The sequence below is a fragment of the Aquarana catesbeiana genome, linkage group LG10 (assembly GCF_042186555.1).
Source record: "Aquarana catesbeiana isolate 2022-GZ linkage group LG10, ASM4218655v1, whole genome shotgun sequence".
Classification (NCBI taxonomy): domain Eukaryota; kingdom Metazoa; phylum Chordata; class Amphibia; order Anura; family Ranidae; genus Aquarana; species Aquarana catesbeiana.
This window is the reverse complement of record NC_133333.1, coordinates 32,991,814-33,006,058: the sequence shown is the minus strand read 5'-3', so window position 1 is coordinate 33,006,058 and position 14,245 is coordinate 32,991,814. Positions and strand designations below refer to the sequence as shown.

Here is a 14,245-nt window from a genome sequence, read left to right as displayed (position 1 = left end):
ATGGGCATGGATGATATATTTAATACACAGCACACTGGGTAACTCTGCTTGCAACTTGGAAGGATGCAGGACAAGGCTCAGTGCTGCAGCTTGTTGTGCCCCCACGTCTCCAAACAGCTAGTGATGATGCCAGATTTGTGAACCTATCCTAACATATAGACACCTACCCACAAGCTTTCCAGGTCTTTAACCACTTCAGCCCCGAAAGGTTAACCCCCCTTCATGACCAGGCCATTTCTTGCAATACGGCGCTTCCTTATTTTACAACTGTGCGCTTGTGCAACGCTGTACCCAAATAAAGTGTTTGTCCTTTTTTTTCCCACAAACAGAGCTTTCTTTTGGTGGTATTTGATCACCTCAGCGGGTTTTATTTTTTTGCTGTAAACAAAAAAAGACCAACAGTTTTGAAAAAAAAAAAACAATATGTTTTACTTTCTGCTATAAATGTAAAAAATGTAAAAGAATTGAATTTCTTCATTAATTTAGGTCAATATGTATTCTGCTTTATATTTTTGGTAATAAAGTCTCAATAAGCGTATATTGATTGGTTTATGCAAAAGTTATAGCGTCTACAAACTATGGGATAGATTTATGAAATTTGTATTTATTATTTACTAGTAATGGCAGCAATCAGTGACTGCGATATAGTGGCAGACAAATTGGACAGGTAACTGACACTTTTGACACTTTTTTGGGGAACCAGTGACACCAATACAGTGATCAGTGCTAAAAAATACGCACTGTCACTGCTCTAATGACACTGGCAAGGAAAGGGTTAACATTTAGGGCGATCAAGGGGTTAAATATGTGTCTAACACGTATTACTGTGTGTGCTGATTTTACTAAGCAATGTGCTTTGCAAGAAGAAAATACAGCACATTGCTGCTGTCAGAAGACAGCCCTGTGTTTGTTTACCTACACAGGGCTCTTTTCTGTAATCTCCAGAGCCGATTGTCGGCTCTGGAGCCACTGATTGGTTGATGCTGCAGCCAATCGCACCACAGGCGGGGGAGCGGGGGGCGCACGGGGGCGCTCTCCACACTCCGGCACTGGTACATGATCCAATGGAGAGCCCTCCTGTAGAGTATCTGTGGTTAACAAATAAAGCGAAATACCTCTGGAACCTTTGATTTTATTTCACATTTCATAAACTGACATTTCATAGAAAACGGTCAAATTCAGCTTTGATATAAGTGGTTTATTAATATCAATCAAAAAAAAAAAAACACAACAAACCCTACAGAGCAATGATTCACCCTGCAACCCTTTATAGTTTTGTACCCCTAAATGTTTTTATTTGCAAACAATTTTTCTTTAAATAAGAAATGCCTTCAAATACTATTTTTTCTCAGAAAAAAATGGCTTCTTCCTGCTCTCCCCCTCCAGTGATCCTTGTTTGCCATGTGTAATACTTTTTTTAAAAAAAAAAAGTCTTTTTATGATTTTACTTTGTATTTGCTGCCAACACAGGACAGTCTGAAACCTTTCTGGAACAAAGTCTCAGGGTATGGTGGAGGGCGATAATGGCAAGTATTCTCTGTCGTACATCCTTGATAGGCCCAAGGTTCAAACTGGGCTGTAAGAGAGAAGTCACATTATATTAGCTGAATATCATTAAATGGGAAAGGATTATAAAGAAACAAACAAACAAACAAAAAGGCATATATATTAAAATCTGCAAAGGTTCAGGAGTGTGGGTGGCCGTTGGGGCTAACAAGTGCAGTGCGCAGGATGAGAGGTGTCATTGGTTGCTTGGTACCCGCCTAAGCCAGCCTATCTTAACTTTTTAAGCAGAGGAACCCTTGAAATAACTTTCCGGTCTCAGGGAACCCTACTAAAAATTACTGTTTCTACAACTTATGATACATTAGTGTGATGGTCAGTGGGAAGAATGCTCCTCACACTTGTGGTCATTGGGAAAAATGACCCCTTTACAGATAACTAAAAAGATCAATGGTGTCAATGGGAACTTATCTGAGAGACAGAAATTGCTCAATTCTCAAGAAACCCCTAGCAACTTCTGGAGGAACCCTAGTTGAGAAACCCTGCCCTAGGCTGTCATACTATGTAATGTTGGCATGGTATTTGACATCTGCATGGGACACCTTCAAAACATTCAATTGCATCTACAGTATACCTAAGGTTGTCCCAGGTGTGAAAGATGTCAGGCTCAATCTGGGGGCTGGAGCAAGTGCAAAGGCACCAACCAAGAGAGCTGTGGGGCAGAGGCAACTCCTATCCTGTAAAACCGTTTACTACTCAGAATAGCATGTCTACGCTGCAATTTCTGATGGATGTTTTAGCTGAGATGGGGATTCTTGTTGCTTTTCAGAGATCAACAGATATATTTATTATGCTGAAATCCACTTGGGCTGTTTACCTGCGATCTATTTTACAGGTCAGATTACTGTCATGGAATCAAGGTCGCTGTTAGAAATCATAGGGCTGCGTACAGCCCTCCTGATGAGCCCCTCAACCCCACCTACAAAGGTGTACAGCGGAACAGTGGCATTGACTTTTTCCACCTTCCCCCCCAAAAATGAATAAAAAAAGTACCTCCATGCTCCCACCTTCTGGGCCCCTCTGTTGACCTGATGGGGTCCAGGTAAATGTAATTTAAATTATAACTAAAGGCAGAACTTTTTTTTTTGGATAGAGTAGAGAGAGATTAGAACACGTGTCAGTTTTTATTGCTGTCTGTACCTCCATTAGGGAGATTCACCCTCTCTATTTGTCCTGTTTACCATCATCATTGAAAGTGAAAGTACAACAAAATCCCAAATTTTGAGTTATCCCCAGAAAAGTAATAGAGGGGAAAACTTCCAATGGGGCCACTAGTTCTGGTGACCTGGGAGTCCCCAAGAGATTCCCTTAATTTGCAGGGATTTCCTCTCGCATCCTGTTTTTAGCTATGGGACAGGAAGTGAAGGTAAAACTCCCCAATGGGACAAGGAGGGCAAAAATAAATCTTACGGGGGTTATAACCCTCCCTTGTTCTATCCAACATGAAAAAAAGTTTTGCCTATAGTTCTACTTTAAGCTCTGGTAAGAAAGTAGGAGTGGGGATGTGATCTAGTGAAATCCATTTATTTTTTAAGGAGGAAATGAACAATAAAGTTGCCCTAGGGCCCCATGTTTAGCTGATGGGCCCTGGACCCAATACAACAGGACTGGTTGTACTGCCTTATCAGTGACCCTTAGCGAATTGCCAGCATTTAAGAAGCGTGCCTATAAAAAAAAAAAAAAGCAGACATGATCATATTGTGTTACTGTTTATACATTTGTGTTGTGCAAATTAGGCCAGCATCAAAAGTTATTAGGCTATTTTCTAGCACGGTCAAATGTACTTTATTCATAAAGAATGAAGCAAATCAAGTCAATACCTGTTATATCCACTAGATGGAGCTGATAGGAACTAAATAAAGATTGTCAGCTCAGTCTAGCACAGGACAAATTGCTCTGCATTTTTTTTTTTTTAATTTAATAAATGAACCCTAAGTGTATGCTTGGACAAAAAAAACAAAAAAAACATATGCAGCACATCTCTGCAGTATGTATACATTTGCCCGTTGATTCTGGTAGTGAGATTACAATGCTGCCTGTTCTGCAGTTTAATCCAAAGTGTTGTCAGCCCTGCAAAGTTTTTCCCTGCTGGACTACAGAACATTGCCTCTTTTTGCCTTTATAAAATAAGGGGATGGTGTTCTGTAGGGGTGTTCATAGTGAATGAATGAATGAATGATTTATAGAGCGCTGCAAATGCGAACTGAATCGCCTCAAGGCGCTGGATGCGTTCTCTGTTGTCAGCTTCTTAGAAAAGGAAGGTCTTTAGTTTTTTCCTGAAGGCCTGATGGCTTTCTTCCATGCGGATGTGGGTCGGAAGAGCGTTCCATAGTCGGGGTCCTTGGACTGCGAATCTTCGTTCTCCCTTTGCTTTGTAGCTGTATTTGGGTATGATAAGGAGGTTTTGGTTAGCTGATCAAAGACTGCGATTAGGTGTGTAGTGTTTTATTCTCTCCCGGAGATATAGCGGAGCGTTTCCTTGTATGCATTTGTGGGTGAGGCAGAGGGTCTTGAATGTGATCTGATTCTTTACGGTTAGCCAGTGTATGCACTTTAGGGAAGGGGAAATAGATTCCCAGTTTTTTTTTCCTTTTAACAGTCTTGCCACAGTGTTGAATTTAGGTTTGGTTAATAATTATGGTTGCTATGGGCTTGTCCTTATTTTTTTTCCTATGTATATTTTCCTTTTATATTGTAAAGCGCTGTGTAAACTGTTGGCACTATATAAATCCTGAATAATAATAATAATAATTGTCCCCCTTGCTATTATAAAAAAAAAAGGATCACCGTTACGCTCGACCAGGCCTCAAGTCTAAATGTTTACACCAAAATGCACTCTCTGATGCATTTCGCCCTGGTGGGCAGAGTGAAATGCATCAGGTTGTGTGGTTTTGTGGAGGCTGAAGTCACTCTTTATTGTTTTTTAACCTGGGCTGGTCAGGAGTAGTAGCGATCCTTTCCTCTTTACGTTTAATAACCCCGTGGATTGGTATAAGGACAAGCCAGCACCCTATGCTCTGGGACACAGGGATATTCTTACACTTCTACTTTGAGCATCACCAAAAGCAATATAATGGATCCCCCTTGCTATTGTTACAAAATGATTTACTTACTTGAGTTAAAGATTACACCAGAAAATGAAAGGCAAGCTGTCTGGGGTCCTTGGCATCTGCGCATTTTAGTAGGCTTACAGCTTCTACTAGCTCTGGCATAACAGGATGGACACTTCACCCCATTTTCCGTCCTGTTGATAGCCTCCACTAGTGTACATACAAATAAAATCTATTTTAATATTACATGTATAATAAACATAGATGTTGTCATTTGTACTAACAGTAGAAATATTCCAGAGATACCCAATGTCTTTCACCAGTGATGGACACTGGTGGAAATCCCAACTCAAATCAAAACTTTTTATTTTGTTTTGGATAGAGCAGGGAAGGTTTGGAGCCACTGTCCACCATTGATTGGTCTGTGTTGGGGAGATTTTCCCAAATTTCTCAGAATACACAAAATGTTTTTTTTTATGGCTGTTGTTGACATTGGGACATATATTCCTGTCCCAATGTCAACCAAAGCCAAAAAAAAAACAGTTTGCCCCAATGGTTGACACTGGGACATATTGTCCTGTCCCAATGTCAACCAAAGCCATTAAAAAAAACAATTTGCCCCAATGGTTGACACTGGGACATATAGTCCTGTCCCAATGTCAGCCACACTGCCCATTTCTTGTAAGGTTTTCACAGGGACAGGAAGTGAGGGAAAACCTCCTCAAAGGGTTCAAAGGCAGAAGTAAGAACCTGAGAAAATTTTGGCCCGGAGAATGGCTATAATTAGGCCATACTTTTATTTATACTATCATCCTGTAAAGTGCATGTTAATATTAACAGAGATGGCATGGTTTGGCTAATCCTCTTTATAACTAGTAGTTTTGGCAGGTTTGTACAAAATTGTATTAAACTAACGCTAAGCCCTTAAAATGTATGTCAACCTTAAAATCAATAGTTGGGGACTTCCTCCTTTGACGCTTACAATGCACCTAATGTTACCTGTCATGTTTGTAGAAGTAGTAAAACACAAAAATAAATTCCTGCCAGTCCCTTTCATGAGCATTACTTTGAGGCTCCTCCCTTACTACAGAGAGAATGGAAGCAGGTCCATCCTAGCGTGGTCAGTTTGCATCCCTGCTTCCTACCTTGGGTAGGAAGGAAGGCACGCCCCGTTGACCAGAGAAATGCAACTTTTAAAGAATGGTTCATAGGTTCATTAAAAAGCAGGATGGCAGGGTGCCGGTTATAGTTGTAGAGTTGCTATCCTGCTTTCTGAAACGTCGTTATTAATATAATGTTTTTGGGAACCATCCTATACCATGTTGCAACAGCCCTGAAGAAGGGGGAGTCTTTTCTCCCAAAATACGTTGGCTTGATGTACATGTTGTTACTTTTATAAATAAAAAAAAATAATAAACGCCTATGAACCAAACAACATATACATCAAGCCAACATATTTTGGGAGAGAGGACTCCTCCTTCTTCAGGGCTGTTGCAACATGGTATAGGATGGTTCCAAAAAACATTATATTAATAATGAGGTTTCAGAAAGCAGGATAGCAACTCTGCAACTATAACCGGCACCCTGCCATCCTGCTTTTTAATGAACCTATGAACCATATTTTAAAAGTTGCATTTCTCTGGACAACCGGGCGATCCTTTCTTCCTACCCAAGTCTACATGCTGAAACAACCATAAGGTCGTAGACAAAAGGAAGCAGCCCAAGCCCTAAGAGGGCCCATCCCCACCATTGGGAACAACCTACCGAAAGGGATTTCTTCCTATTTGCCCCCAAAAAATACCCACCCACGACCAGTGACTGATCTAGTCAGTCCAGTACAGTCTCCAAAAAAAAGCCAGGCTGTTTTTTACCTAGGAGCTACAGGACAGCATGCCAATGTATGGTGTGTCCATAGTCCCATAGACAGTTTTCTGTTGAAACCCCCCCCCCCCCCCCCCAGATCTTCACAACTTGAGTGACAGTGGTTCTAGGACCTGTGATGTTATTTTTAGTTTCTTCCCACAGCGCTCAAAACTGGGGGGGAAGTGATAACCTAGCAGTCCAGAACCATCTCAAAAACAGGTAATTTGATTGTTTAGATAGAAGGCATGTTAAATGAAGGTCTACAGTTTGCAATGGTGGATTTCATATTCTATAATAAATAATTAAAAAAATAATTAAATAAAATAACCTGCTAGCAGGTACCTCTAGGTCAGCCTTCTTCAACTAGGGTGCCTTGAGGTTTCCTTAGGGGTGCCTTGGGAAAATGCCTAGAAATTACCCAAAAATGTTTATAAAAGCTTATGGGTAGATCAAGCCTGCCTTTTTGTTCCACAAAACCAAAGGTTTTCGTTGTGCACTATCACAACCTTCCAGCTGCCAGCGTCCAAAACAACCAATAATGTCATTGGTTGACAAGGAGGACATCGGGCAACATTGAAATACTATTCAGTACCAGCGTGCAAAGGTGTATTCTTTGTAAGTATAAATTACCTCCAATGTTGGGTGTCCTACATGTGTGGATATTGCTGTGTTATGTACTATTGGTGTATTTTTTTAACATTTTATAATGGGGTGCCTCGAGATTGTACAGACTTTTAAAGGGTGCCTTGACTGAAAAAGGTTGAGAAACGTTGCTCTAGGGCATACCTGCAGTAGCTTTCACTGCTGCCTACATGCTTAAAGGTTGGACCTCTCTGATCTGGCAAAGATGGTAACATATGGGGCTTATGTACCCCATTCGACTTTCCCACATCCCTACTGGCCAGCTGGGCAGATCTTCAAAGTGAAGCCTGTGGGAGCATGAGGCAGTGAGCAAGCTCCAGCACCACTCAAATGCATTGTAGCTATGCTGGTTCAAACCAGCCACTCGATACTTGAGCATAGAGGGAGCAATGAAAGCTGTTAGAGGTTTGTGTAGTAACTAGGGTTGCACCAATACATTTGCATTATCCCCACCGCTCCTGTCTGAACACAGGCTTGCCATAGGGATTTTATCCTGGGTTCACAAAGGAGTGGTAGGGGAAACCGCAAGAGACTCAGACAAGAATCACACCGCATTCCTGTTTAAATTGCATGCGATTCTTCGCAGTGTGATTTGAGCCTTTTCTTTTTGTATGGGCTCAAATCACACCACAAAGGTATCGGTACTCGGTATTGGCGAGTACTTGACTGAAAGTATCGTTACTCGTACTCGCTGATAAAAATCCAGTATCGGTTCAACCCTAGTAGTAACCTATAGTTGCCTACATGTTATACCTGGTAGCAGAGTCACTTCAAACCCAACACCTGCCAAAACTCCTTTCTTTTGGTTAGAATGCGGGAAGAATTAGAGTCTTTGCTACTGGCAAAAGTCAACCAGACCAAAAAGAATTCATATAGATGTGTATATTGGTTAAGTCAAGATTTTTTCCCTTTATTCTAGCAATTTAAAATGACAAATAGAAATATAGCCCCATTAGCCCCAAAAAAGAGTCAACTGAGGAGGATAGAAGAACAAAGGGATTTGGCGCTACAGGCACTGTCCCTCCACAAGAGGGACATTTGAGAATTATGATTTCATTTATTTATTTAGCATCAACCAATTTTTTGAGACTTTTTGAGACAATTTTTTGAGACTTTTTGAAGACAAAGAACTGCCCCAGACACTGGGGGAACCAACACAGGAAGAACAAATCAACATCATGCAGGCAATAATCATAATAGGGCTTGATCTCAGCACCCCAGATGTTGCTTTACTATTAATTGCATTTTCATCTTGTCTTTATTATAACTTACATTTTATTGCCCCCTTGTTGCAGAGATTCCCCTGACAGCACTCTGTTTTTTTGAAAAGCTCATACCCTACGGACATGTTGAATGTATCTCTGCACAAAATTGGGTTGTTGGCACAGGATTTCCAGGCCTGCCAATAGGAGATGTTGCCTGATGAGATACAATGAATGGCATGTTAGTAAAACAAACAAGAATGTTACACAACGAACAGAAATATTAAACACCAAATAGGAGTAGATGGTAATGTACATATGGCACAAGAAAAGAAAGAATTGGCATGAACGCCCATACGTTTACCTCTAGATAGCTGTATGGGTGTTCATGCCTATTCTTTCTTTTGTTGTGTCATTATGCTTTTGGTTTCATCCAACCTACATGACTGTGGCAGCACCTCTTTCTGATTACATTGAAGGTTGGGCTTCCTAGACCTCATCCTTATTGTATTTAATGTACATACAGCCTATAAAATATTTCTTGGAAATAGGAATGCATAACTGAGCACTAACTATGGAAAAAACTTGGAACAGGGGACTTTAAAGATGTCTGAAAAGACGAAAAACGATTACACGTGTAAAATAGATTGACACATTTTAATAAATACACTTGTTAAAAAAGATATAACAATCTTCTTGATACAATAATGTAATCAAAACAATAATATATCTACTGCACAAAAACATATTTCTTGACATGTTTCACTAAAGTATATAGCTTCTTCAGGAGATCCGTAATTGTCTGTGTACAGCGTATTCACCCGAAATTAATTTCAGGTCAGTATGCGAACACACCAGGGTCTCCGGACCGCCAAATATTGAGGATATCAGTGTGTCATAGGAGAACCAAAGTGCCCATCTAGGGATCTATAACACATACAAAGCTGGTATAGCAGATTTGGAAGCTGTAGTTTCCTTCATCAACCACCAGAGGGAGCAAATAGGTTGGAATAACAGAGAAGCCTGTACTAGTCTCAACAAGGGAGACAGGGGCAGTCCAGAAATAAATATTAAACTGCATTCATTTCCAAGGGCATCAGACTTCCTAAGCTCCAAATCAGCTGGATCTTTAGGCTGCAGAGGCTAGTGTGGGGCTCCTGGGTGAACGTGTGGCAGATGGTCTTAGCTAAGATATCCTCAATATTTGGCACATCGGAGGCCCTGGTGTGTTCGCATACTGATCTTAAATTAATTTCGCGTGAATACGTTGTACACAGACAATTACGAATCTCCTGAAGAAGCTATATACTTTAGGGAAACATGTTGAGAAATACGTTTTTGTACAGTAGATATATTATTGTTTTGGTCTGATTACATTATTTTATCAAGAAAATTGTTATATCTTTTTTAACAAATGTATTTAATAAAATGTGTCATTTTATATTATACATGAAATCGTTTTTCATCTTTTCGGGCACCTTTAAAGTCCCCTGTTCCATTTTCAAGTTTTTCCTATTTTTTGGGCAGTGGTGCCTTGCTCCATTTCTCCTTGGCTGACTCATCTTATTTCTTGAGCACTAACTATATCTAAAAACATAACAAAACTATGGCATAATACATGTCAAGTGTGCCTGTGGGAATGTATACTTATTTAACCAAAATATCATAGTAGGTAAGGTCAAATAAAGACAATAGTCTATCCAGAGACAATAGTCCATCCATTTGTAAGGTCAGGTACTGATACTGGATGAGAAGACCTGGCTCTCAACTGGCTTTCCAATTCATCCTAAAGGTATTCAGTAGGGTTGAGGTCAGGCCACTCTAGTTCCTCCACACCAAACTTCTCAAACCATGTCTTAATGGAGCTGGATTTGTGCCGAGGCACGGTCATACTGGAAAAGAAAAGGGCCTTCCCCAAACTGTTATCACAAGCTTGGAAGAGCACAATTATCCAAAATGGCCTAGTATTTTGTAGCATTATCAGTGCTCTTCACTGGAAATATCTGAACCCAGTAGAGTAGAGGAGTGTTCACATACTTTCAGACAAACAGTGTATTATAAGAAGTTTTTCTTTAAATCTCATAATAAATGGAACATGTAAATAAAGAAAATTACCGAATGTTTCAACCATAATGGTAGTCCGACACTGCGTGACGTGATCAGCGCAGACTTCAGTGGTGGTCTGAGCCTTAGTGCACGAGTCTCCATGAAAATTCTCACATTTCTCACACACAAGGCAGGTCCCTGTTACAAAGAAAATAAATAGTTTTTTTTTCTGTAGAGTCAGTCTTATAATCCAAATGATAAAAGAAAATGGAATTGTAAAAAGCAGTTAGCTTACATGGGGCAGTTTTTTCAAGGAAAAAAAATAGAAAAGAGAAAAAAAAGTAAGGAAAACTACATAAATAATCATTAAATACTCAAAATGAAATAAAAACACAGAGAACGCTAAATAATATAAACTGAACTATCCCAAATTATCACACACACAAAAAAAACTTGTAAATCAGTGGTCTCCAAACTGCAGCCTGTGGGCCAGATGCTTGCATTTATCTGGCCTCATAAGACATGAAATTCCTCCCACTTGCAGTGACAGGGCACTATACCTCTTACTGACATCAATGATGGGGCACTATACCTCTTACTGACATCAATGATGGGGCACTATTCCTCCTACTAATACCAATGATGGGACACTATTTTTCCAACTAGTACCAGTGATGGGGCACTATTCCTCCTACTGACACCAATGATGGGGCAATATTCCTTACACTGACACTAATAGCGGAGCATTATTCCTTCTGATGGGGCACTATTCCACCAACTAATACCAATGATGGGGCACTATTCCTTCTACCAACACCAATGATGGGGCACTATTCCTCCCACTAATACCAATGATGGGGCACTATTCCTTCTACCGACACCAATGATGGGGCACTATTCCACCCACTAATACCAATGATGGGGCACTGGCACTATTCCTTCTACCAACACCAATGATGGGGCACTATTCCACCCACTAATACCAATGATGGGGCACTATTCCTTCTACAGACACCAATGATGGGGCACTATTCCATCCACTAATACCAATGGTGGGGCTCTATTCCTTCTACCGACACCAATGATGGGGCACTATTCCACCCCCTAATACCAATGATGGGGTACTATTCCTTCTACCGACACCAATGATGGGGCACTATTCCACTCACTAATACCAATGGTGGGGCACTATTCCTTCTATCGACACCAATGATGGGGCATTATTCCACCCACTAATACCAATGATGGGGCAACATTCCCTACACTTACATCAATGACGGGGCACTATTTATTCTGATAGGACACTTTTCCACCCACTAATACCAATTATGGGGCACTATTCCTTCCACTGACAGGAATAATGGGGTACTATTCCAACCACTAATACCAATGACAGGGCACTTTTTCCTCCCACTGCCATCAATGATGGGGCACTATTTCCTCAGATGGGGCACTATTCCTCCCACTGATACCAATGGGACAGTATTCCTTTCACTGACACCAATGACGGGGCACTATTTCTTCTGATAGGGCAGTATTCCACCCACTAATACCAATTATGGGGCACTATTCCTTCCACTAACAGGAATAATGGGGTACTATTCCTCCGACTAATACCAATGACAGGGCACTTTTTCCTTCCACTGCCATCAATGATGGGGCACTATTTCTTCAGATGGGGCACTATTCCTCCCACTGATACCAATGATGGGACACTATTCCTTTCACTGACACCAATGATGGGGCACTATTCATCTAACTAGTACTAGTAATGGCACACTATTCCTCCCACTGACAATGATGCGGCACTATTTCTCCCACTGATACCAACACTAATACCGGGGCACTATTCCACCCACTAATACCAACGATGGGACACTATTCCTTCCACTGACACCAATGACGGGGCACTATTCCTTCTGACGGGACACTATTCCGCCCACTAATACCAATGATGAGACACTATTCCTTCCACTGGCATGAATAATGGGGTGCTATTTCACCCAATAATACCAAAGATAGGGCACTATTTCCAACCACTGCCGTCAATGGTGGGGCACTATTTTTTCAGATGGGACACTATTCCTCCAACTATTACCTGTGATGTAGCACTATTCCTCCTCCCATGACCACAGGCACTATGTAATTTTTATTTTACTCCCACTGAACACCAAGCCTGAGGCATTATTTACTTTCACTGACACTGAGGCATTTTCTACTCCCACTGGCCACAGTTTCGGCCCCCTAAAGTCTAAAGGGCAGTAAACTGGCCCTTTGTTTAAAAAGCTTTGAGACCCCTGCTCTAAATAAAGAAATAAAGAAAACAAAAAGTGGATTTTTTTCAAGCACATTTTGCCTAAGCTGGTTAATGAATGAAAGTAAGATGACTTCTAGACCCCTGCAATTAGTTTAGTTCCGAATATGTTTTTTAACGAATTTCAACAAATTCGTGAATTCGGAAATATACGAATTAAAGAAACCACGTTTAACGAATTTTTCCGAATATTCGTAAATTCGAATATTCAAAAATTTGTAAATTCGTAGATTCTTAAATTCGTACATTTGCACATTCGCACATTCATAAATTCGTAAATTTGTTAATTCGTAAATTCATAAATGAGTAAATTTGTAAATTCGGAAATTCAGAAATCTGAAATAGTAATTAACTAATAATAACTTAACTATTACTAACTGTTAAATTATAGGTATTGTAATTTTCTTTCAAATTTGGCTGTTAGTGAACGTAACAAATAGAAATTTATCTGAAGTTATGAATTATCGGAAAAATAAAGAATGCCGTATCCAAACGAATGGAACGTAATGAATTAATAATAATATATACCAATAATAATAATAAAAACTTTTTATTATTATTATTTATTATAAATTTGTTCCATTCCATTTGTTTAGATGCGGCATTTGTTATTTAGGATAATTCGTAACTTCGGATAAATTCGTGTTTGTTACGTTCACTAACAGCCAAATTTGAAAGGTAATTACAATACCTATAATTTAATAGTTACTATTTCAGATTTTCAAATTTTCGGGTTTTTGGATTTTCGAATTTCCAAATTTCCGAATTTTCTAATCTCCAAATGTATGAATTTATGAATATACAAATTTTCTAATTCACGAATGTACGAATTTACGAATGTACGAATTTACGAATGTACGAATTTACGAATGTATGAATTTAATAATTGCGATCATAACGAATGACCTGAAAAACAAAAAAAAAAAAACAAAAAAACAAAGGCGAATGAAACGAAAATGAACACATTTTTTGGCAGTGCACATGTCTAATGACTTCATCAAAATTGTGACATTCCCAAAATCTGTATTTTCCCATTTAAATACATTTTGACGAAATCTCTGCACTCATCCTCAGTCATGATAGCTGAAAATGCTCACCTGTAGCGATAGAGATGGACAGTATCAGTAATATGTTCAGTACAAGCTTCATGTTGGATATGATGTGGAAGAAGCTGGAGTCTCTGAGTCAAAGTGACTGTCAAGTTGTGCAGTATTTATGCCAACATACAAGGAAGATTACGAATGTAAAAAATTAATCCCTTTGGACATACCTTAATAAATTAAGTGAGGAACTGCTTGTACGGAATCTCTGATGATGTGGACATAATGATCGGAACATTGGTGACAAAACCTCTGGAAACAATTTAATTATAGTGTGTCTCCAAATTTATGATGTGCCATTGTGTTTTAACGTAAACACAAGCTATTATTGTCTTGAGGACATACCGTACATACTGTGCGGCATTTTGATAAGGCCAATCAAGATCGCATAAAGCAGTTTCTTTTATTAGGCAGTAATGAATGAATAATAACGGTCTCTGTCAATTTCTGCTGAGATTATTTAAT

At 39.6% G+C, this 14,245-nt stretch overlaps 1 protein-coding gene across 1 annotated transcript; it reads right to left on the bottom strand.

Annotated features, from left to right (window-relative positions):
- Window positions 1-1,183: 1,183 nt before the first annotated feature.
- Window positions 1,184-13,929, bottom strand: LOC141110555 (phospholipase A2 inhibitor and Ly6/PLAUR domain-containing protein-like). The gene is made up of 5 exons (XM_073601953.1): window positions 13,778-13,929; window positions 10,436-10,564; window positions 8,391-8,537; window positions 4,677-4,823; window positions 1,184-1,576 (listed from the first exon to the last, which is right to left on the bottom strand). The coding sequence occupies exons 1-5, from the start codon at window positions 13,827-13,829 to the stop codon at window positions 1,437-1,439; spliced, it is 615 nt and encodes a 204-aa protein (XP_073458054.1). The 5' UTR covers window positions 13,830-13,929; the 3' UTR covers window positions 1,184-1,436.
- Between the last annotated feature and the right edge of the window lie 316 nt (window positions 13,930-14,245).

Excerpts from the sequence above, each read along its gene's own strand:
- LOC141110555 (XM_073601953.1), bottom strand. The coding sequence starts at position 13,829 with ATGAAGCTTGTACTGAACATATTACTGATACTGTCCATCTCTATCGCT. Across the intron at positions 10,565-13,777 it reads GTCCATCTCTATCGCTACAG|GGACCTGCCTTGTGTGTGAG; the intron begins GTGAGCATTTTC and ends TCTTTGTAACAG. Across the intron at positions 8,538-10,435 it reads CATTATGGTTGAAACATTCG|GCAACATCTCCTATTGGCAG; the intron begins GTAATTTTCTTT and ends GTATCTCATCAG.